The following is a 22724-nucleotide window of genomic DNA, read 5'->3' as shown; positions in this document are numbered from 1 at the left end:
GCATAGAGGAGAAACAATAATGTACAGTATGTGGAAAATAATGTGTTTTTTGAACCTTAAACCGCATAAACACATTTCATTACACCAAATACACAAAATAATGTTATTTTTAGCAACGTCATATGACCCCTTTAAAATAATGCAATAAACATTCATTTAACAACATTAGGTGTAACATACAACCCTAATATACAAAACAGATAAGAAAAAAATAAGAAGAAACATAGTTATTTAAACAAAAAAACATCAAATTTGAAATTCTGGGAATGTCAATTTACGGTAATTAACTGTAAATTATACGGTCTTTTTCACTTCCAAAAACGGTATACTACTGTAAAATTACATGTAATGTCCAATACAGTTTTTCACCGTATATAGTAGGGGAATTTACCGTTAACCATTTAACAGGTTTTTACTGTAGCATTTTTACAGTCTTTTATCGTTAAATTCACGGTCATTTTTTACTTTAGAACACAAATGATGCTATTTTTTATATTCTCTCATCACTTCTGTCCATCCATTGACAGTCCACACAGCCAAAAGCTTTGAAATGTTCATATAAACATTGTAAACGTAACCCATATGAATCAAACTGTTTAGTCCTTCTTTAATCCTTCCAAAGAGACACAATCACTTTATTTGATAAATAGAATTATTTCAGGGTTTTCTTTTTATTCATATATAAACACTGATCAATGCATATACATTTGAGTCGATCACGGAGGTTTTAAGTCGATCAGGGAGGTTTGTATTTATGAGCAGTGAAGTTGAAATTATAGAAAGATTTTTTTAACTCTACATCTACAAAATAATTAATAAAGAATGTGCATTAGGTGTGTGCTTTTAGCTTTTTTATGTTTTATTTTTATGAAGGTGCATAATTGTTCAATACTAATATAAGTTGTACATGCTATTTTTTTTATTATAAAAGCAAAATAAATCTTTAATTTAAATTTTTTTTTTAAGAAACTCTGCATCCATTGTGTCCAACATATTTTCTCACTGACACATCCCCAACTCAGAAACTCATACTTATAATTATGACTTTGTGGTGACGATGTTCATTAAACTCATACGTAACAAGATCTTTCCAACATGACTTGTGGTGACGATGTTCATTAAACTCATACGTAACCAGATCTTTCCAACATGACTTGAACGTACCAATAGCTCATCAAGTATATTAAACGATGAGCTTGCTTGATACACGAGAAAAACCTCACTGATTCTTGTATGTCAAGCAAACACATTAATACGATGATTGTGTCTCTTCTGAAGATTTGGATTATTCCACTCGTTTCATTTGGATTACTTTTATTTTACTCTTACAAAATTTTGGTTGTGTGTCTTTTCAATGCATGGACAAATATGATGAGACAATATTGATGTTCCGATGAGCGCAAAGTCTTAGGAGTGAATAAATTATGACAGAATTCAAATTTTTCCGTGAACTATCCCTTTCAATGGTATGAACGACACACTCTTGTGACAATTCTTAAGTAGTGTATTTTATGATTTAGGGAATTGGCGATTTGGTATAGATGTTCAAATACATATGAAATCGCCAACTCATACAAAACGTATGAATTCTCTAAACATTCATTTAAGAAGTAGTGGCATTCAAGACCAGCAAACAAGACTTCCACAAGCATCAGCATGACATACCATGGAGTTCATGGCAAAGTGGTTGTGTTGAGTCTGCAGCTCCACAGCGTGCTGGTAGCTCACGCCGATCTCTGTGTGGCTCTGAAGAAACAATTCCTTATTGTGACTGATCCAGTCAAACATCTACACAGAGACGAGAACAGAAGGAATCATTACATATAATCCTGCACCATTCCTTTATGAAGTTTACATACCACCACAGTTGGGGGTTTGTTATTAACTTGACAGCATGCATAATTAATCAAACACACAGACTAACACTCGACAGGCTAAGGACAGATAAAAAAATGACAAGTGCATTTAGATAAGAGTGTTAATATAGGGAGACATCATTGGATTAACAGCGTTCTGTGTTTTAGAAAGGAAAAATGAAGGATTATTTTGTACAATCAGCATGGTTTGCTGTATTGTCATGACAGCCCGTCTAATTTAGATTAATCCACGTGTTGATAATGTGCTGCGCTAAAGCACAGATATCAGTTGTAGGACCTTTTAAAGGATTATACTGGCTAGAACATTCGTCTAGCAACATTTCTAACACAATCTGCATCATAAATACCTTTTTGTCAATGTCAGAGTTTGTCATTCCCATCATATAGGCCTGGAGCCCAAACAATAAGACAATCAAATTGTATTGCCAATTAATGCACAAATCCATTCTAAATCTTATACTGTTGCAACTGTACATACTTTACACATCAAAGCTTTATGCATTGCATTAATTCATTCATAAGAATGCCTTAATTAATAGATGGAAATGCAACATAATGAATAATAAACAAATATGCAAATACCAAAGTCATTAAAATTCTGTGCACATGGTTCACCGCCATGGCCTCCACTGCTTCTGAGTTACAAACAATGTATCCTCCAATACCGAATAACTGTCCTAAATAAATATTTAATTAGAGCTGCAAATTAATTGCACTTGTAATCAAGATAAGAGCTGAGAGACAGCATAATTGATAATGTAGTTGACTGCCTGCATTCCTATTACATTAAATGGCCGGTTTAATCTAATAGGTCTGGGCTCGTTCTAAGAGAAGTTGGATAGAGGTATTAATTAGCAGAATGACTGCTCGCTCTTTGCCTTTTGACACAAGAAGGCCTGGCTCATTGACAGACAAATGATTTTCAATCATGTTCACCGGCGACGAGTGAGAGGTTGTGTGTGGGAGATAAAAATAAACGCCTGCGCTCTGAGCGAAATGAAATCATCAACACAAAGCACTTATGGGTACTCAGCATCAGACGGGTCCCTGTGAGCGGCCCCTCCGGCCCTTCACCTTATCTCTGAACGTCTATCTCAAACTCACTGCTCTCATGAAGTGGGTGGAGTTAGTGTGAGGTCACACTTGTAACCCTATAAAGCCTACAATTTCACGCTCTGCATTATCAACATGATCAGAACTTCGCTGGAAAAACTGTTGCCCACAATCTGCTACATGTCTTCTGTCGTCTGACTGATTAAATGTTTTTAGCAAGAAAAAGGCATTTCAGTATAATTAAAACAGGGTATAGTTAGACTTTGTCTTGTGGCTGTGAAAACTTTAATGCTTTTTATAAAGTAAATATAAGACCAACTTTTATATTGTTAGTAATATCTTAAGATGAATACTTACTAGACTAAAGCAACTTTTTTTAATTGAATCTGAGTAAACTCACTGCTCTCATGAAGTGGGTGGAGTTAGTGTGAGGTCACACTTGTAACCCTATAAAGCCTACAATTTCACGCTCTGCATTATCAACATGATCAGAACTTCGCTGGAAAAACTGTTGCCCACAATCTGCTACATGTCTTCTGTCGTCTGACTGATTAAATGTTTTTAGCAAGAAAAAGGCATTTCAGTATAATTAAAACATGTCCCCCTTTAGACTTTGTCTTGTGGCTGTGAAATCTTTAATGCTTTTTATGAAATAAATATAAGACCAACTTTTATATTGTTAGTAATATCTCAAGATGAATACTTACTAGACTAAAGCAACTTTTTTTAATTGAATCTGAGCATAAAATATGAAAAGCTTTTAAAGGAATGTTGTACATCTTTCATTCATCTCTGTATTGCACTGCATTATATGTTTTGTCCCCCACAATAAAAACTACATATCTTTGATCATAAATCAAAGCATTTAAATATCGTCGTTTTAAGACATATTAATGGCAGGTATAAAGTGACAACTGCTATTTATATCCATTTTATGTAAGTAATCTCATATACTGTTATTGATTTTATTTAATTATATCTGTTATTATTATTCAATTATATCAGACTTTTATCTTAATTTTTGGCCAAACTGTATAAATACCAGCAACTCCACCAAATTGCATGTAATATCAAAAACATAAAAACATTTAAATGTTTCTCATATTCAATGTTTATGTTAAGTCTGACTATTATTATTTAAAGCCAGGCTTTACATGGGTAACCAGAAATCAGAAATACACACAAAGCACTCAAGGCATGATGTGAAGTATGAGTCCGACCTTGAGCGGCTTTTTGCTTTAAAAATAATATGATACTATACAAAATACCAATGTTAAATAAATTGTTATTGCAGTTTATAACGCACTTTTATGCATTCATCAAAATCCTTTTACAACAAAATCAGACTGAAATTTAGAGTCAGAAATCTGATTTGCCTTTTTTTTCAGGATCAGTCTTTAAAATAAATCAGCAACAAAACTGAGCTTGCACCAAATGTCAGTCTCATTACAAAGACAAGTATACATTTTGTAAACATATTGGTGATCTAAATTCATTGGGGAAAAGATTGAAATAAACCAGTTTTTGGGACATTTTTTGGGGGTAAATTATTCCTTAGCATAACTGTATCTTTTCACCTAATCCAACTTGTTATTTATTTATTTAATTACTCACCCACTGAATTACTCGCTCATTTACTTACTCACTCACTGAATTACTCACTTACTTACTTTCTCAATTACTCACACACTGACTGGCTTACACAGTAAACAGCCATAATTTTGTCAACTCATACCAGGTTCAACCAGTGCTCGCTTACCTTCTCTGCGTCTTGTTCAAACAATCGGAGCTGAAAACACTGATCCAGCTTCAGTTTTCTTAGGTGCCACATCTGGTGCAGGAGCTGTCTGGTGCTGTGGAGTTTATCCAGCAGACTGGCGATCTTCGGAACCACACTCTGGAAGTCGGCACTTCCAGAAATACAGTTCCTCCCTGAGAAGCCATCACTGGAGCGGATACACTGCAAGAGTCTCTGGCCCTCGTGGTCCAGCTCTTCCACCGGAGCCTTCATCACCTTCTTCTTCAGCTGAGTGTGCTCATCGATGAGTCTCCGAGAGCCCTCCACGTCCACCGGGAACTCTTTCTTAGCCAGCATCTCCTGCAGATCTTCCAGGCGGGAGAGAAGGTGAATGGCGCTGGCCAGGAACTCCTCGAGAGCGACACGGAGCTCAATCCATTCCTCATGATTATATTCCAGAGATCCCTCAAAGTCATCCGTTAACTGAGATGGGTCCACAAGTTTGGTCAACCCCTCCACAGATACCATGCTAGTCTGTCAGTGAGAAGGTAGAAACAGACATGTCAGTTTAGGGTGAAAGTAAGGACAGCCTGCCTGTTGTTTGATGTGAGCCATAAATTAATTATAACAGTCTGCAGTATCTTCACTACAAGAGAGAGGATCAGAGGACTAGACTACTACTGAATAACTGCATTTTTACCTCAAAAGTGAACTTGGCACTGCCAAAGTTGGTCTTCTGTTTCTGCCAGAAGTTGTCTGGTTTGATGATGAGAGCTACGCAGATCTCAGCTGAAAACGCTTCCTGCAGGGTCTTCAGTAACGGCTTTATCAGGTCCCACTTAGAGCCACGCATATCAATGATCACAGTGAAACCCCTCTTACACACGTCCTCACTGAAACCGACAGAGAAGCAGAAATGTCCATAAATGTACCAGAAGGAATGCAACAATTATGAAGTAATTATTAGTCTACTAGAGTACTAAATAAAATAAGCTCGTAAATTAATTATAAGTGAATAATTATTCATACGAAGTAAATAATTATAACTAGAAAAACATGTAAATAATAATAATAACAATCATTATTATTATTATTGTTGTTGTTATTATTGTAACAGCTGGACATATCAGACACATTATTGTTTGTTATATTTAACAAATAATCCAACACCCCTCAACCAACAAGCTAACCATGAGATTCTGTGGGACCCTCTCCCAAATGCCAAACAACCCCAAAAGGGAAGAACAGATTCCTTATTACCACAGCAACCAGATAAACTTCACGAGCTAAATGAGCTGCAACACAATTGCATGAGTTTTGATTCTGTCACTGCTTACAAAACAAAGTCACTTTAGCAAGCCGATCTTGCTACATGCTCTAATGCGTTAGTACTGTAAGAAGGTACAAAGCAAGTACAGGAACTTGCTACTGCCAATACATAAGCCGATATGGTGCTGTGAGTATTTAAGACATACTGCTGCTGCACAAATAGCATATAAAATAACCCCATAGCAGATCTATACAGGTGGAGCTGGGGAAGGTGGAGGGTTTCAGAGGAACTCTGAAAGCGCGCAGCAAAATGCTCTAGTGAACGCTAACCAGCCATTTAAAAGTAAAGCAGTAAGCTCGTTAGCTGTGTATGAAACATGAACCCATCAGCCTGTGCCATCTAGAATTTCATGACAGAACTTGGCCTTTCTAGAGGTGTTATGAAATTACACTGAATGTTCACAGGACAAACAGATTAGTTGAGTGTAATATTAATTTTGCTACAGTTACTTCTGGCAGCTGGTATAAATAAATGTAATTAATTATAATTGGTTGTGATTATTAAAAATACATTTCCAGTTTGAGCTAAAACTGCACGAAAAGGGTCAAATCTGGTAATATCTGGCCATGTTAAACTGCAGTGTAATTTCAGGTTTGCCAGATGTATGTGGAAATTACCTGAGCCAAGTTACACAGGACAGTACATTACCAGAAATACCCACATACTCTGGTGTACACGGACATATACAGGAATCTGTGAAGTTTCATGGACATATACAGCTGAAACGCTGCTGGTTGTGAGGATTGGTGGCTGTCAGACTTTTCATATGTTAATGAGCAGTTAAGGTGCTTACTGTGTTCCCAGGTGGAGGGAGTTGGTGAGCCAGGGAAGTTTCACAAAATTGTCTTAATAATACTGAACTCAAACATAGCTAGTCTTATTATTTTTGACAGAGGCATTAGAGAACATATGTTGTACGATTTATAGATACTGTCTAATAGTTATGTTTAGTCAAGTCTAGCAAAGAGTATTTATATAATTATAATTATAAATTGCATATAGACAAGCAATACTTTCAAAATATATCTCCCCTGATAAATATTTTATGTAAAAAGTGTGTCAAATAGCCCTGGTCTCCCATATATCCAACTCTTCATAAATGATCCCCTCCCACCACCACAAACACACACACAAACACCCCACCCCCTGCTACGAAGACTTATGTGTTTGACCTGATCGCAAGTCACACTTCTTGAAGACACCAACAGCTATTAATAATGATTAATTCCCTTACAACTAAGTAAATTATTACAAGACTGAAACATTTGTAAGCTTGCATAGTTCTGGGAAGAATCCACTTCAACAACATACACAAACCTGGTAAGACTGATTACTTATATTGTGTAAAACTGACTGGTAAAAAATGTATAGCCTGAATGCACTAAGTCGCTTTGGATAAAAGCGTCTGCTAAATGCACAAATTAAATTAATTAAAAAAATACTAATTAATTAATTAACTAAAACTAATATCTTTGACTTTGTAAAGTGGCGAACGAGACGAGAGACGTGTGGATCCATACGCATAACTTTATTCAGAGACATGGTTGGAAGCAGGCAGGGTCAAAACATCAGCAAACAGGTATGGCACAGACGAGACAAGAGCAATCCAAAACGGGCTTGAGTCAGTCAGAGTCTGAATGGCGAGACAAGGGTTTTCCAAGAAACACAGGCAAGAATCAGAATACGAGAAAACAGGCAAGGCAAGACTATGACTAGACTATAAAAAATAGAAACTGGCTCCGTAGAGCAGCTATTGCTAGTAGGAGAGTGATAAACGCTATACAATACTCGGCAGTGAGAGAGAGGAAGTCCATGGCATATGCAGGGTGTTTGATTGGTTACAGCTGTGAGTGTAATCAGTGCAATGGATGATGGAAAATGTAGTCCAGGATATAGTTTAACAGTCTGTGTAGTGTGAGAGTCCATGTGGTGAGCAGGTCACCTCTGGTGGTGAGTTCATAGAAGTTCATAGACAGACTTGATGGCAAAACTATATTTATACTTTAATTTTTCTCAGATAATGTTTCCTATTTTCTACAGTATCCAGTACACACGAGACATATTTTAAATGGTAACATATGTTCAGAAGGTTATTGCAATGTTTTACTATCCATTTTTGTATTGTTTCACCTATTCAATTAAATATTTTTCCTTTACTAAACATAAGACTTATGATGAGGCTATGAGGAAGAAGTCTTTATAGTTTCACTCCGGAAAGGCCCAGCTGAAACACTCAAATCACAGCTGTGGCTAAAATGTCAAAGAGAGACAGTAAGTTTAGAAATTGACATGATGTTAAGTTCCTAAATAGGCTATTAGCCTGTAGTGATTATTGTCAGCATTACTGTTGAGATAAACACAGAAAGAGCATTGTGGAGGACAGAAATGGCGGAGCTCAGTGTAAGATGAGGAAGATACTGTTGTTGATGTGGATGCACACAGGATCTACAGTGAGGAATGGAGTCTGCTGGGACACATCATTTCATGTGTTGTTTACTGCATTTGTTTGAAATCTTCATTCAAAGTAGATGTTGTATTTTTAAATGTTGTCTTTTGTTGAAATAGTTTTCTGACTGTTTATATGTTTTGCATGCTATTTACTATATTCCCATAATAAACAAACAAAACAATTGTTGGTTAAACTATATTTTTTTACATCTGCCCCATGGTCTGCAACGGTGTTGGGCAAGTTACTTAGTAATTTAATTACATTTTCAGATTACTCCTTTTAAAAGTAATCACGTTACTGTTCTGATTACTTTATTTCAAAAGTAATTAGTTACATTACTAGTTACGTTACTTTTTTCTGTGGCTACATTCATGAATTTCATTTACATGAATTCCCAGCATAAACACTCCAGATAAATATTTGTTATTAAAGCATCAACATTCACAGAACACTGTTATTTTTAACTAAAGCAAGCATAGGCTGCTGCGTACATGGCAGCAAATAGCGCTGCTTTTACAATCTCTAAAAAGATGACATCTCAGTTCACTGCAATCTCACAAAGCTCTGTTATAACACAATTAATATATGCATAATGAATCTTTCATAATGGCTACAATTCATGTGTTATAATGAGAGGATTTGTGAGCATGCACATTTCAGCACTGCACTCCTGACTGGCCATTGCGTTCCAGGAATCAACATTGCTCAATGCAGCTAACATGTGTTACAGCCTAAATAGAAACTCTGCCTACGCTTGCACCTGTTTATCGTTTTTTATTTTATATTAGTTCTTGTTGCTTTTGTGCAATAGATGAATAACAATTTATTTGTTTTAGATATTTTATGTTTAGATATTTCGATTTTGCGGGAGTCCCCTGAATCACTTTATTCTCCCGCATCCCGCACACACACGAGTGTCTACCTCCCTCACCCGCACTCGCCCATCTTGTCCCGCGCCGCACTGTTGCCACTGGCACTGGACTCGACAGTGTGTGTGCTACACCCTTTTTACAATCTAGATTATAATACACATGCATTCTGTCAGCAATGTTACGCGGAAGTAACGTATAGAGACCTTGGCTTGCAACTATACTCTATTACTATTTTGAAAATTATAACACGTTAAATTACTCCGTTACTAAAAAAGTAATCAAATTACAGTATCGCGTTACTAAGTAATGCGTTACTGCCCAACACTGGTCTGCAACCAATCACATCATTCACCTGTAGTGTTTGTGGGAGGGAATATGACGTCATTGCGGTGTTGGCGCAAGTTTGCTTTGAGTGCGCGCGACCTCATTTTGCGTGGTGGTGTGCACGGCATTTTTTGTAACTTTCCGCACAGCTCCACTTCCGAAGATGCACGAGTTCAAGGCGAATCTGGCTACCCTTTTTACAATCTAGATTATAATACACATGCATTCTGTCAGCAATGTTACGCGGAAGTAACGTATAGAGACCTTGGCTTGCAACTATACTCTATTACTATTTTGAAAATTATAACACGTTAAATTACTCCGTTACTAAAAAAGTAATCAAATTACAGTATCGCGTTACTAAGTAATGCGTTACTGCCCAACACTGGTCTGCAACCAATCACATCATTCACCTGTAGTGTTTGTGGGAGGGAATATGACGTCATTGCGGTGTTGGCGCAAGTTTGCTTTGAGTGCGCGCGACCTCATTTTGCGTGGTGGTGTGCACGGCATTTTTTGTAACTTTCCGCACAGCTCCGCTTCCGAAGATGCACGAGTTCAAGGCGAATCTGGCCGAACATGCAGGTCTGTGCCGGTATTTGTGTGAAACAGAAGCAAACTGATGTGAAGTTTAAACTCCATCAGGTGTTTTGAGAGAAAACAATGCATAGTTTTTTTTGCATAGTTTGTCCAAGGCTTTTTAATTGAAGTACGTTTTATTTTTATTGCATAAAAATAGAATAAGAATGAATTTAGATACTATTTATACACTATTTGCTCAAAGTTGTCTTGAGTTTGATGTGAAATAAACCCAAAAGCTTAAGATCAGTTTGTATATAAAGAAATGATTAATTCATCAACTCATTCATCACGCCATAATTCTTGTACCGGCAAATTAATTCTTGCCAGTGATTTCCGATGGTTTTAGAGGACAATTACTCATCGTCGCCCCCTGTCATTTTAAAGAATAGCACAAGAGCGAACACCTCATCCGTTTGGGAAGGTGCGCGTGCAGTCAGTGGAGGCTCACGGAGCAGAGCTAGGCAAAAGTGTAAATCCCACCTAAGGCTTTCAAATGTGGGGTAAATCACAAGTTTACCAATGAAATTACTTTTGAGGAAAGTCTGTGTGCTCAGTGGCTGTCATGATCTCTAGCTGGAGTGACCATGAGCTTCGCTAGAGGGCACTCTATCCCAGACTTTCCCACTCCATCAAAAACTTCATTTCCCATAATCCTTTGCCCGGACTCATCAACACTCACTGTTTGCACCTGTGTCTCATTTACCCTGTCTGCTCACCCTATATAAGTCCGGTTTAGTTTGTCATTTTTTGTGAAGTCTTGTAAGTATTACACTGCATCTCTAAGCGGTTCGCCTGTTTATATGTGTCTTGGTTTTTGGACTCTTTGCCTGTGTTCTCTGCCTTGTTGTTTAGTCGGACTGATTGCCTGTGTGTTGACCCTTGCCTGCTGTCTGATTTCGATTCTGGACTTTCCTAATAAACACTGCATTTGGATCCTCACTCAGTCTCTGAGCAGTCCGTAACAGTGGCCCAACAGCTGTCTGGTTTAGGGATGGGTTTAGTTTCAAATCAACCAATCCAGTTTAACACGAATGACCAAACGGGGAGGGCACAGTGGCACATAGGTGTGAATGTCCCCCTGAAAAAAACGTTTTGAGGGGATTACTTGCCATGGCAACAAATGGCTGTTGCACGGAAGTATACCTCAGTAACATACATCCGAATTGGTTTGGCAGTATACGGACCATGATATTTCCCATGTCTGGTCAGTAATACTCCCAGATTTGTCTGAAAATCTGCGGTGTGTAGAGGAGTTTACTGGTCCGCATGCAGCTCTTTTCATGCAGTGTAATTTGCTACACTATTATTCCAACTGAACAAAGCAGGTATTTGTGTAGTGTATAGAATTTTCACAATATATGGTTTCAAAGCAGCTTTACAGAGTTGTATGTCTTGTTTCAACGTCTTTAAGCTCTAGTGAGCGGCTTTACAGAACATATGCTTTACTGCCTTTGAGTCCCCAAAGAGCAGCGCAATGCAACTGTGACAAGAAAACAAAACTGATGTGAAAAATACCTGTGACAGGTATTGTCTGGTGCTGACTTTAGTGATTTGGGGGCCCTAAGCAAATTCCAGGTAACGGGTTTATTTATGCTTTCACAAATTGTTGACGTGTTCATTGTTTACTCATAACCGGAGTCAATAATCATGCAGATTTACGTTACAAACTTATAGAATTGTACAGTAAGAAAGTTATTTCCTTTAACCAGGAAATCAACGTTCTTAGAATTGACAAGACGGTTGACCCTGAGTGGTCAGCTAAATATCTACAGTGGATCTAAAATATGAATAATTAATTATAACTAGTTATGGTTAATTATTCATATTTCCCCATGAGCTAATCCGCTACAATATGCTTTACTGCCTTTGAGTCCCCAAAGAGCAGCGCAATGCAACTGTGACAAGAAAACAAAACTGATGTGAAAAATACCTGTGACAGGTATTGTCTGGTGCTGACTTTAGTGATTTGGGGGCCCTAAGCAAATTCCAGGTAACGGGTTTATTTATGCTTTCACAAATTGTCTATGGGATAGTGCAATGAGCCCATAAAAACACACAAGTGAATCATTTTGAGAAATCAAAGCAAAAATAAATCATGACACAAAACACAAGGCCTATAAATCTCAAAAGTATGTGTATACTTTCTTTTCTGAGGTAAATATCCCTGCTGTGAGACAGTTAAGACAGTTGTCACATAAACAAATAATGTATCATAAGCTATACCTTACTTGTTAATTAAACACTACTACAATTATTTAATCATCTTATTTATAATCATATTGTTATTTATAATGAATTATTTGGCATTTACTGGTTCCAGAATCAAATCACTGAGAGTACTAGTTAGGGTGCTCTAGACTAGTTTGACATATCATATTTTGGTCCTGTCTACTGCAATTTTAAGACCTCTGCAGCATGTTAGAGGCCATTGGTCTTCTAGCAGCATGAAAAACAAAGCTTTTAGTCAAATTCTGAATGGATTATGCATAGCCAAGAAAGCACACAAAGAGAACTCTCTTTGTAATCACTACACACTGAATCTTTTCTTTACATACAGTGCATCCGGAAAGTATTCACAGCGCTTCACTTTTCCACATTTTGTTATGTTACAGCCTTATTCTAAAATGAATTCAATTCATTATTTTCCTCAAAATTCTACAAACAATACCCCATAATGACAACATGAAAGAAGTTTGTTTGAAATCTTTGCAAATGTATTAAAAATGAAAAACGAAAAAAAGTCACATGTACATAAGTATTCACACTCAAAATTGAGCTCAGGTGCATCCTGTTTCCACTGATCATCCTTGAGATGTTTCTACAACTTGATTGGAGTCCACCTGTGGTAAATTCAGTTGATTGGACATGATTTGGAAAGGCACACACCTGTCTATATAAACTAACTGGAATAAATGTAGTAACCATAACTGCATTAAACTATGTGGTGTACAATTTTAATAGCAATTACCAGGCATGTAAATGCCTTAATCACATGTACATGTGCTTGGACGTAAATGGATGCTGCGTATTGTTCACATAATTTCATTAATGAAGTTGTGAGATTTCATAAGTTTTCAACTCTGAATCGTAAACTCTGTCGACACAACTTGCTGTGCGATTGGTCGGTGCGAAGAGATGGTGCAAAGACAGCGTGGGCAAACTTATCTCGATGCTGAATAGCCTTCCAATACATCCATAGACCAGTGGCCACATGCCTAATGTATATGTGATGAGTATATCTTATTTGCGCTGTGTGGTATGCGAATAATGGCTGTAAAAATAACCACACTTCTAATTAGAATAATGAAAATTGCATGTAAACAGGAGTGAAAAGGTTTGCTTGTGTCATGTAAACATCTTACTGTGATTAGGTCCTTACTCTGATTACTGGAAATAATCATATCGGTGCACATGAGAAGATTCGTCAGTGTACAGAAACTTGAACTGAACAAAAACTCTAGCGTTTTGGGCAGTGAGTAAATTCTAACTTTAACACCTCTGATAGACCATTGTGTTCAAGAAATCAAGACATATGAATGTGATTGGCTGCATTGCACAACGCGGCAAAAAGACTTTGAAAATAGAAACCTCAAACACAAATACACTCTGGAGTATCTGTTTTGCCAATATCAGATGGCGCCCCGTGATTCCCTGGGGCCCTAAGCAGCTGCTTACCTCACTTATTGGTTAGGTCCTCCCCTGCTCATGTATATGTATAGTTTTCAGCCTTTATAACATTTTTGGAACGGATTATGACATGATCATGAAAACTTTGAAACGGTCCTGAAATCTTTTCAAATGCTAAATGTTGTCTTCTATGAGCTTCTTATACAAAACGCTGAGAGTGTAGGCCACTTTTGATGAGGATCCCTGTCTGACTCATATTAAATGTGTCACTTGACCCAGAGAAAAGGACAATGAAAGAGAGCAAGAGAGTGTGTACAGGAGTACTAGCGTGTCCTTCAGACCATAAAGTGCTGCACATTTGGCCTCTTTATTGCATTTAAACCACTTTGGTTCTTGAATTTCCATATAAATGCTATCACTCAGAATCTCTTCTACCAATTATCATCTTGGAACACAACAGGGGGATTTGTTTAGACACCATTTAAAATGTTCCTCGAGGATTGTTCTCATCAGCTTAAGCGGAAACAGCTCGGCTTCTATTTCTGGCTCATGCTTTTGAAGTAGCGCGCAGAGATTGGAAGATAAATATAACTCACCAGTGCTTCAGTGACGGTAAAATTAACAGCGCACAGATTTCCGTATGCCTCAAAGAGGAAATAAAAATGACAGAAAGTCAGTAAAAACACTGTGTGTTTAGGAACTACATAATGGCACATATAAGCCTCTTTCAGTTCCTGCCATTCTGAGGTCTGTGTGGAATCAAGTCAAAAACAACAGCCGTAAATTCTAACACTTTACTCCTGCGATGGGATGAACTACTGCCAAAGCCACACTGTCGACTTTGTGTTGAGTAATTCAATAGCTGGACATAAACACTTAACACAGCCTCGAATCTTCATCCCAGACAAACTAACTCAAGAAAAACAAAGAACTTAACGTTCACCAAATGCCATCACAGACCTCTTCATCTCTTGTTTTATTTTTCAGTCCCACTTTATATTAAGTGGTCTTAACTACTACTTAACTTAACTACAATGTACTTATTTTGTTCATATTGTATTGTAAATCACTTTTGCTGCTATTGAGGCGGGATATGATACGGGTGAGGTTAGGGACAGGTTTGGGGGTTAAGGTGTAAGCGATGGGTCAACAGTGTAAGTATAAATGTAATTACAGAAATTAATTACAAATGTAATCACATGCAGGCATTTGTTAAAATATAAGTACAATGTAAAAAAATGTATGTACACAATAAGTGCATTGTACCAAATGATTAATTTAAATGTAAGTACATAGTAGTTAAGGCAACATTTCGCCACAAGTTCCTTTGAGATTTTCCTATGGGTTTTTTTTTCAATTCCTGAGCAATATAAGGTCTGTGGTAAACATAACTTGACGATAATTAGACATTTTGTTCCACTACATAAACTGAATGTAGTGAATGTAAACGAATGAATAAAATGTAAACATAAATGAATGTTTTGGGAACTAATTGTTAATTCACGGCCATTATATCTTATTTTAATTCTGCATGTGATGATTTCTACACCAAACTTTCTCAGTGTTGAGGGGACAGACACTTTTATTTTCATACTTCACGACTTTGACCATATTTTATTTTTCCAATCTTATATTTGGCCAACTGTCCAGTCTCTATTTATAAATCACGTTTGGTGTTAATTTCAAATCCAGCTTAGCCACTAATAAACCCGCTGTTCCAAAGCCATATCATTTTGTTCTATTTGGAACTTGTAGAGCACAAGATGAAGGTTGTAAAAGATACTTTTATGATGCTTTTTTTAGTATGCCTACATTCTTTAAAACATCTCTTTTTGTGCTCCAGTCAGTCATGCCGGTTTAGATTGACATGATGGTGAGCAAACGATGACAGAATACTCATTTTAAGGCGAACATGAACGCAGACAAGAATCAAAAGAGCGTGTCACACACACTATATCATATGCCAGCGCAGGAAGCACAGGGCATGAATCATAGCCTGAAGGGGGGTTAGCAAGCTGAATTGAACAGGGGGATTTGTTTAGACACCATTTAAAATGTTCCTCGAGGATTGTTCTCATCAGCTTAAGCGGAAACAGCTCGGCTTCTATTTCTGGCTCATGCTTTTGAAGTAGCGCGCAGAGATAGGAAGATAAATATAACTCACCAGTGCTTCAGTGATGGTAAAATTAACAGCGCACAGATTTCCGTATGCCTCAAAGAGGAAATAAAAATGACAGAAAGTCAGTAAAAACACTGTGTGTTTAGGAACTACATAATGGCACATATAAGCCTCTTTCAGTTCCTGCCATTCTGAGGTCTGTGTGGGAATCAAGTCAAAAACAACAGCCGTAAATTCTAACACTTTACTCCTGCGATGGGATGAACTACTGCCAAAGCCACACTGTCGACTTTGTGTTGAGTAATTCAATAGCTGGACATAAACACTTAACACAGCCTCGAATCTTCATCCCAGACAAACTAACTCAAGAAAAACAAAGAACTTAACGTTCACCAAATGCCATCACAGACCTCTTCATCTCTTGTTTTATTTTTCAGTCCCACTTTATATTAAGTGGTCTTAACTACTATGGATTTACATCAAAAATAAGTACAATGTACTTATTTTGTTCATATTGTATTGTAAATCACTTTTGCTGCTATTGAGGCAGGATATCATACGGGTGAGGTTAGGGACAGGTTTGGTGGTTAAGGTGTAAGCGATGGGTCAACAGTGTAAGTATAAATGTAATTACATAAATTAATTACAAATGTAATCACATGCAGGCATTTGTTAAAATATAAGTACAATGTAAAAAAATGTATGTACACAATAAGTGCATTGTACCAAATGATTAATTTAAATGTAAGTACATAGTAGTTAAGGCAACAGTTCCTTTGAGATTTTCCTATGGGTTTTTTTTCAATTCCTGAGCAATATAAGGTCTGTGGTAAACATAACTTGACGATAATTAGACGTTTTGTTCCATTACATAAACTGAATGTAGTGAATGTAAACGAATGAATAAAATGTGACCATAAATGAATGTTTTGGGAACTAATTGTTAATTCACGGCCATTATATCTTATTTTAATTCAGCATGTGATGATTTCTACACCAAACTTTCTCAGTGTTGAGGGGACAGACACTTTTATTTTCATACTTCACGACTTTGACCATATTTTATTTTTCCAATCTTATATTTGGCCAACTGTCCAGTCTCTATTTATAAATCACGTTTGGTGTTAATTTACGAGTCGAAACGTCCCGCCCCTCAACATAGCGGCATGTGCTCCGGTTGTATTGCAAACAAGGTGTCGTTAATATCGTTTATCAGTTTGAGTCCGATATTATTGAAGAGGATCGTGCAGAACCTGTGCAAGCAAGGCTTTTAATGGTAGGCCTATGTTTTTTTTATTGTTGTCTCATACTTTTAGATACGCTGTTGTAAATGCTACTACTTATGTTAGCTTTCAAAATACAGTTTTATAGTACAGCAACCGTATGCACGTCCATGTTTAATGCTTCTCATAGCTATATGTGAAAATAAGTGTATAATTGTAATAGTTCATTGTTGGAGCTGAGCTGAATGAGAGAGAGATGCAGAGCAGGGGGACACGAGGAACAGTATTAAGAACCGCTGCTTTAGAACATTGATTTTGAATCTTGTGAATCCATTAGAATCGTTAGAAGACAGAATCGCGATTCATATATGAACAGATTTTTACGTGCACCTCTAGTTTTCTCTTCCTCTTCTCTAAAGCAGCGCAGCATGGCCTCAACCCTTTTGCTGCCTTTTCCCGAGGGCGGGGTTTATCTGGGTTTGTGATGTCACGAACCCAGGAAGTAACTTGTTGTAGTCCCTACCAGCCGTTTTTGTAGGCATTAAACTGCCAGAATTTTAAAAGACGATATCTCCGTTTGCATTGCACTTTCAGCTTCGTAACTTTGCAGATATTGTTTATGCTCAAACAGCAACATTACACACTAACTAACGTTAAAAAAGTGAAATCTCAATGAACCACCCCTTTAAAAAGTTTGAAAAGTTTAAGAAGTTTAAAAAAGTTTTAAGTTTTATAGTTTGCAGTCTGAAATAGTTTGACGTTTAAAGTAGTTTTAAAAGCTTAAAGTTGTAATGTTTTAAAGGCAATACAGTCTGAGATAGATAGATAGATAGATAGATAGATAGATAGATAGATAGATAGATAGATAGATAGATAGATAGATAGATAGATACTAAGGACCTCAGAGTGGCTGCTAGGGTATTCTAGGCGGTTGCTAGGGTGTTGCTATGTGGTTGCTAAGGTGTTACTATGCGGTTGCTAAGGTACCCGGGTCGGTTGCTAGAGTATTGCTATGCGGTTGCTAAGGTACCTGGGTATCTTTGAAATCCATTACTTCAATAACTTTAAATTTTTATGGTTTAAATTATTAGGTTGTCCATATATTTTCAGGCTACAATTAATATGCATTTACATAAGAACCTGAAAATACTGTACCGATTCATTTTTAAATGTACACTAGATAATATGAGCTTGCATGTATAATAATAAACGTTTCAGATTTAGACATATCATGTCAATTACCAAGCAACACAGCTAATCAGAGACATGTCGAACTAGAGTTATGCTATTATTCAACTTCCAATTTTACAAACACAACTTTTCACTGTGGGAATGTAAATGCTTGTTCTTGAATAATTCTCTCAGTGAGGAGCATAGAGAACAAAACCACATTAAGGCAGAGTTTATTCAAATTCCTGCGCTGTGAATATTTTACACTGTGATCCTTTAATAAGATACATAATGCAGACTAATATTGTACTATGCCGTATGATTCTTGTAACGCAAGAGCTGAGACTATCTGCTCTGAAAACAGCCCAGGAGGGCAGAGCAGAGACCCGTTTATACAGAATTACATCCATAATGCTAAAGTCTGCTCTGTAGTTTGTTTGATCCACACATTAACATTAAGCTCACCTGGGCACAGTGGACAGGTACGTTACGAGTCGTCTCAGGTCCTCCTGTTTTATTCGGTCATGATTACTCCTGGCAGGAAAGATCAGGATGGGGCCACCTCTCTTATCACGACCTCCTGCAAGAAAAAAAGGAAATCATTTAACATATGCAATTTTATTATGTGTTTTGGAAGTACAGACTATGAATCACTGTATAATTTATTGTTAAACATAGTAAAAGGACATTCCCAGAAGTCCTTGAGTGACACATTACATATATTTAAATTTAAATAGTTTTTTAAATAAATATACAGAGATGAGATGGAATGAAACATTATAGTTCAACACGTTTGCATTCTCTCGTTCTCTTCCCCTGAGAAACGTTGCATTCACTTGCAAGACTCTTGCTTTGCTCTGAGAAACTTTGGGTACACTTTTGTGATGGAAATAATATGAGGTGGGAGGAAAAGCAAATGCTATCTGTACCTTTGACAGTAAATTAACATTATATCACTTAATGAAACATACAGTTATAAATTGTGAGTTATACAGGCCTCATTATGCCATCCTGTAATACTGAAAACATTTTCACCATACCTTTTTTATGGTTAATTTCTAGCCACCACAACTGCCAGTTTTTACCATAAATTGCATACTATCTCTATTATGGCCTAAATAAGTCTTAGAAGGTAGCATCATCTGTGTTATCTATAGCAAGCGTTACTACATTCCTATTGCTATTGCTCATATTTAGGCTTACTAAACTTTTATACCAAACTTTCATTAGAAGCAGCTATAGGAAATAGTGGGAAAAAATGGGGGCTAGAGAACAGGATCCATGATAAAAATGTGTATGAGAGAAAGGAAGGAAGAAGGCAAAAAACAGGAAGAGATTGTGCTGAGAAATTATCACTGACACCCCTAGAGATTCATCCCTCATTTTTCCCTAAATAAAGTGTCCTGAACACCTTGATTTTGAGATTGATTTCATTCATACACGTAGGTAAGAGAGAACTCATACAAAGCTCATTATGGCAGTTTCACATCACTAAGCATTCAAATTTTATTGTAGACGGACAGACAGTGGTTGCATTATAGGCATTTGATGGCTGCTGTATCTCACATCTCACAAGATTAACTAGCACACAAATCACTGTGCCTCAAATCCAATATTTTGACTTCTGCATGGCATGCTTGAACAAGCTCACTAAATTCAGCCAGCTGTTAACATGTGAAACAGCCGCAGGTTGAAATCTGCAAAGTTTCGAGAAAACCCCTCCACAGGGGTCATATGATGCAATTTCCTTTCTCTTTGGAGCGTTACAAGCTCTTGGTGCATAAAAAAGATCTGTAAAGTTGCAAAGACTGAAGTCTCAAATCCAAAGAGATATTATTTATAAAAGTTAAGAGTCAGCCACGCCTACCTAAAACGGTTCGTTCTAACACGCCCCCACATATCTACGTCATGATGTGGAAATATTAGCATAATGCCGACCCAAATGTGCACGCAAAGAAAGAAGGCTGGTTTCAGTAACTGCAGTCGTGTTGATGCAGCATGTCAGGGAGACGCTGTGTGTTTCAGTGCGAAAGCAAAAGCACTTTATTTGGCCTTCCGGAAGTAGATGCAATTAGGAATCATTGGTTAAGATATATTTACAACAGAACAGCACAACCCAGATGTTCGAATTTGTGCAACGCATTTTATAGACGACAGTTTTTTTTAACCTAGAAGAGTACAAGGCTGGCTGTGCACAAAGGCTATTTCAAAAAAAAAAAAAAAAGGGCCAATTCTGCCTTTGCTATGACAATCTGGCGCTTCTGAATCAGCGACTGTAAGTATGTTTTGTTATTAATTTAAGTATCTGTTATAACGCGTGCTTGTGGTGTTCGGCCAATCACAATGCACTGGGTCAGCTGGCCAATCAGAGCAGACTGCGCTTGTCGGAAGGAGGGACTTTGTTGAAAACTACATGTTTGAGAGAGGCGGGGCATAGAGGACCTACAATAATGTACAGTATTTGAAAAATAATGTGTTTTTTGAACATTAAAGCATGTCAACATATTCTGTTACACCAAATACACAAAATAATGATCTTTAAAATAGCATCATATGACCCCTTTAAGAACAGATCATTACAGATCTGGATGTGCTGTAGCTGGATGCACCACCGACACCAGAGCCAAATGAGAAAGGCTCAGTGTCAAACATCAGTCATTTTCAAAATGTGTGAGCAAATAACATCAGGGTGAAATTGTTTTTTGTCATTCACACTCAAAACATCTCACAGATCTCACACTCACCTGATACAAATGCTACTTTTTCTCTCAGCACAGGGAGGACATCAGACGCTTTAATTCCTTCACTTCTGAAAGACCCTGAGAATGAGAAAAAGTGATGTTATTTCATTTGCAATCTCATCACTCATTACATTTCCACAGTATTAAACACCCTAGTGAAAAAAATATATATACTAAAATGTATTTGAAATACATTTATTTCATTTAAATGTAGTAGTATACTAGCCTACAAAGACATTTACATGCATGCATTTATGTACTTGATACAAAAACCTGCAATTGTACTTTTGGCATACTAAACTTGTATATTTAAAGTCTGCTAAATTGCAACAACTAATTTTGTACTTAATGCACTTTAATTGTGTGGAAGTAGTGCTGAAGTCCAACTGAAGATATGCTGAAGTATATTTAAGTCGAACTATACTTCAGGTACACTTTAAATATCTTGCATTTAAAGACATTATTCAAAGATCATACAGTTCTCATCAAACACATTTTAGGTTTAATATTAAAAATGTGCAATGTGCACAAGTAAAAAAAGTCAAATAAAGCACAAGTAAAATAAAGTTTATAGTTAATAGACTTGAACTATACTTAGCATGAAATAAATGTATTACGTTTTTATTAGTGCGGTTTTAAACAGGAAATACACACAAAGTCCACATGGCTATGTCATAAAGGTTGCCTCTCACACGGTTACGGCATAAAAATACTATAACAAAAATATTTTTGGGAAAATACTTCATATTAACCAACTTTCTCTTAATACAACACAGCGAATGGCAACCATTGGTGGCCTCCCAGTGGTTTACATCATGGCAAAATTAGTATTATGTGATTTAGAGTAAAACAGGAGAAAACATTATCAATACATAATCAAACAATAATAATCTTGCATTACAATGAAATTGGACAAGCTCAGTGGCGATTTAATACTGTCAGTTATTTATTTATTTTTATTAATTGGAATGTGTGCAGAGGATTGTGGGTGATTGGATGACACCAACGGTATATGCTTGATACACCCTTCAAAATATGCACAATTGCAAATGCAAAATGGGATCCTTCAAACTGAGACGACCTTCGATGGTAGCTGATTATGTCGCAGATGGTTGACCCCAATAGGATGCAACCTTCTGATTGAGAAGCACCCGTATCCTGTAGTATAATATGCATACTGTAGCTATGATTCTGGATGTTGATTGGTCAATACAGTGTTCCAACCGTGCAAAAATACAAACTATAGTAACGCCTATGATGTGAAACACCAGTTCAATAGCTGTGTTTCATTTAATATAAAGCAATTAGAAAATGTACAACAACCAGCGGTAGGGATGTAACAATTCACTCAAGTCACGATTCGATTCGATTCACGATTTTTTTAACAAAATGAGATTCAAGACAAATTATAAATTAAATGTGTCCTTTTATTATTGCTTGGACAAAATGCTGCATGCTTCTTTGTGAAATTGAAATATAACACTATAATAATATACTAATATAGCGCTTGCATATTGTTGCTCTTGTGTTGGTTTTGATTGCGGCTTTTAATGATGAGACCTTTTTTGTAATCAGGCTCTCAAAAAGTATATAACAATTTGGATATAGATTTATCGGCC

At 36.8% G+C, this 22724-nt stretch overlaps 1 protein-coding gene across 2 annotated transcripts in view; it reads right to left on the bottom strand.

Moving 5' to 3' along the window:
- LOC107559538 (kalirin-like) overlaps window positions 1-18882 on the bottom strand; it is a 153734-nt gene extending 134852 nt beyond the window's left edge. For both annotated transcript variants that reach the window (XM_016243397.1, XM_016243399.1), the window contains exons 1-4: window positions 18830-18882; window positions 5369-5561; window positions 4690-5202; window positions 1666-1788 (exon numbers count right to left, since the gene is read on the bottom strand). In XM_016243397.1, the coding sequence (XP_016098883.1) occupies window positions 1666-1788; window positions 4690-5202; window positions 5369-5521 (789 nt within the window). In that variant the 5' untranslated portion in view covers window positions 5522-5561; window positions 18830-18882. The remainder of the gene's footprint in view (window positions 1-1665; window positions 1789-4689; window positions 5203-5368; window positions 5562-18829) is intronic.
- Window positions 18883-22724: the final 3842 nt, after the last annotated feature.

The sequence above is a fragment of the Sinocyclocheilus grahami genome, unplaced genomic scaffold, assembly GCF_001515645.1.
Source record: "Sinocyclocheilus grahami isolate Dianchi unplaced genomic scaffold, SAMN03320097.WGS_v1.1 scaffold690.1, whole genome shotgun sequence".
Lineage (NCBI taxonomy): Eukaryota > Metazoa > Chordata > Actinopteri > Cypriniformes > Cyprinidae > Sinocyclocheilus > Sinocyclocheilus grahami.
This window is presented reverse-complemented; position numbering and strand designations above follow the sequence as displayed.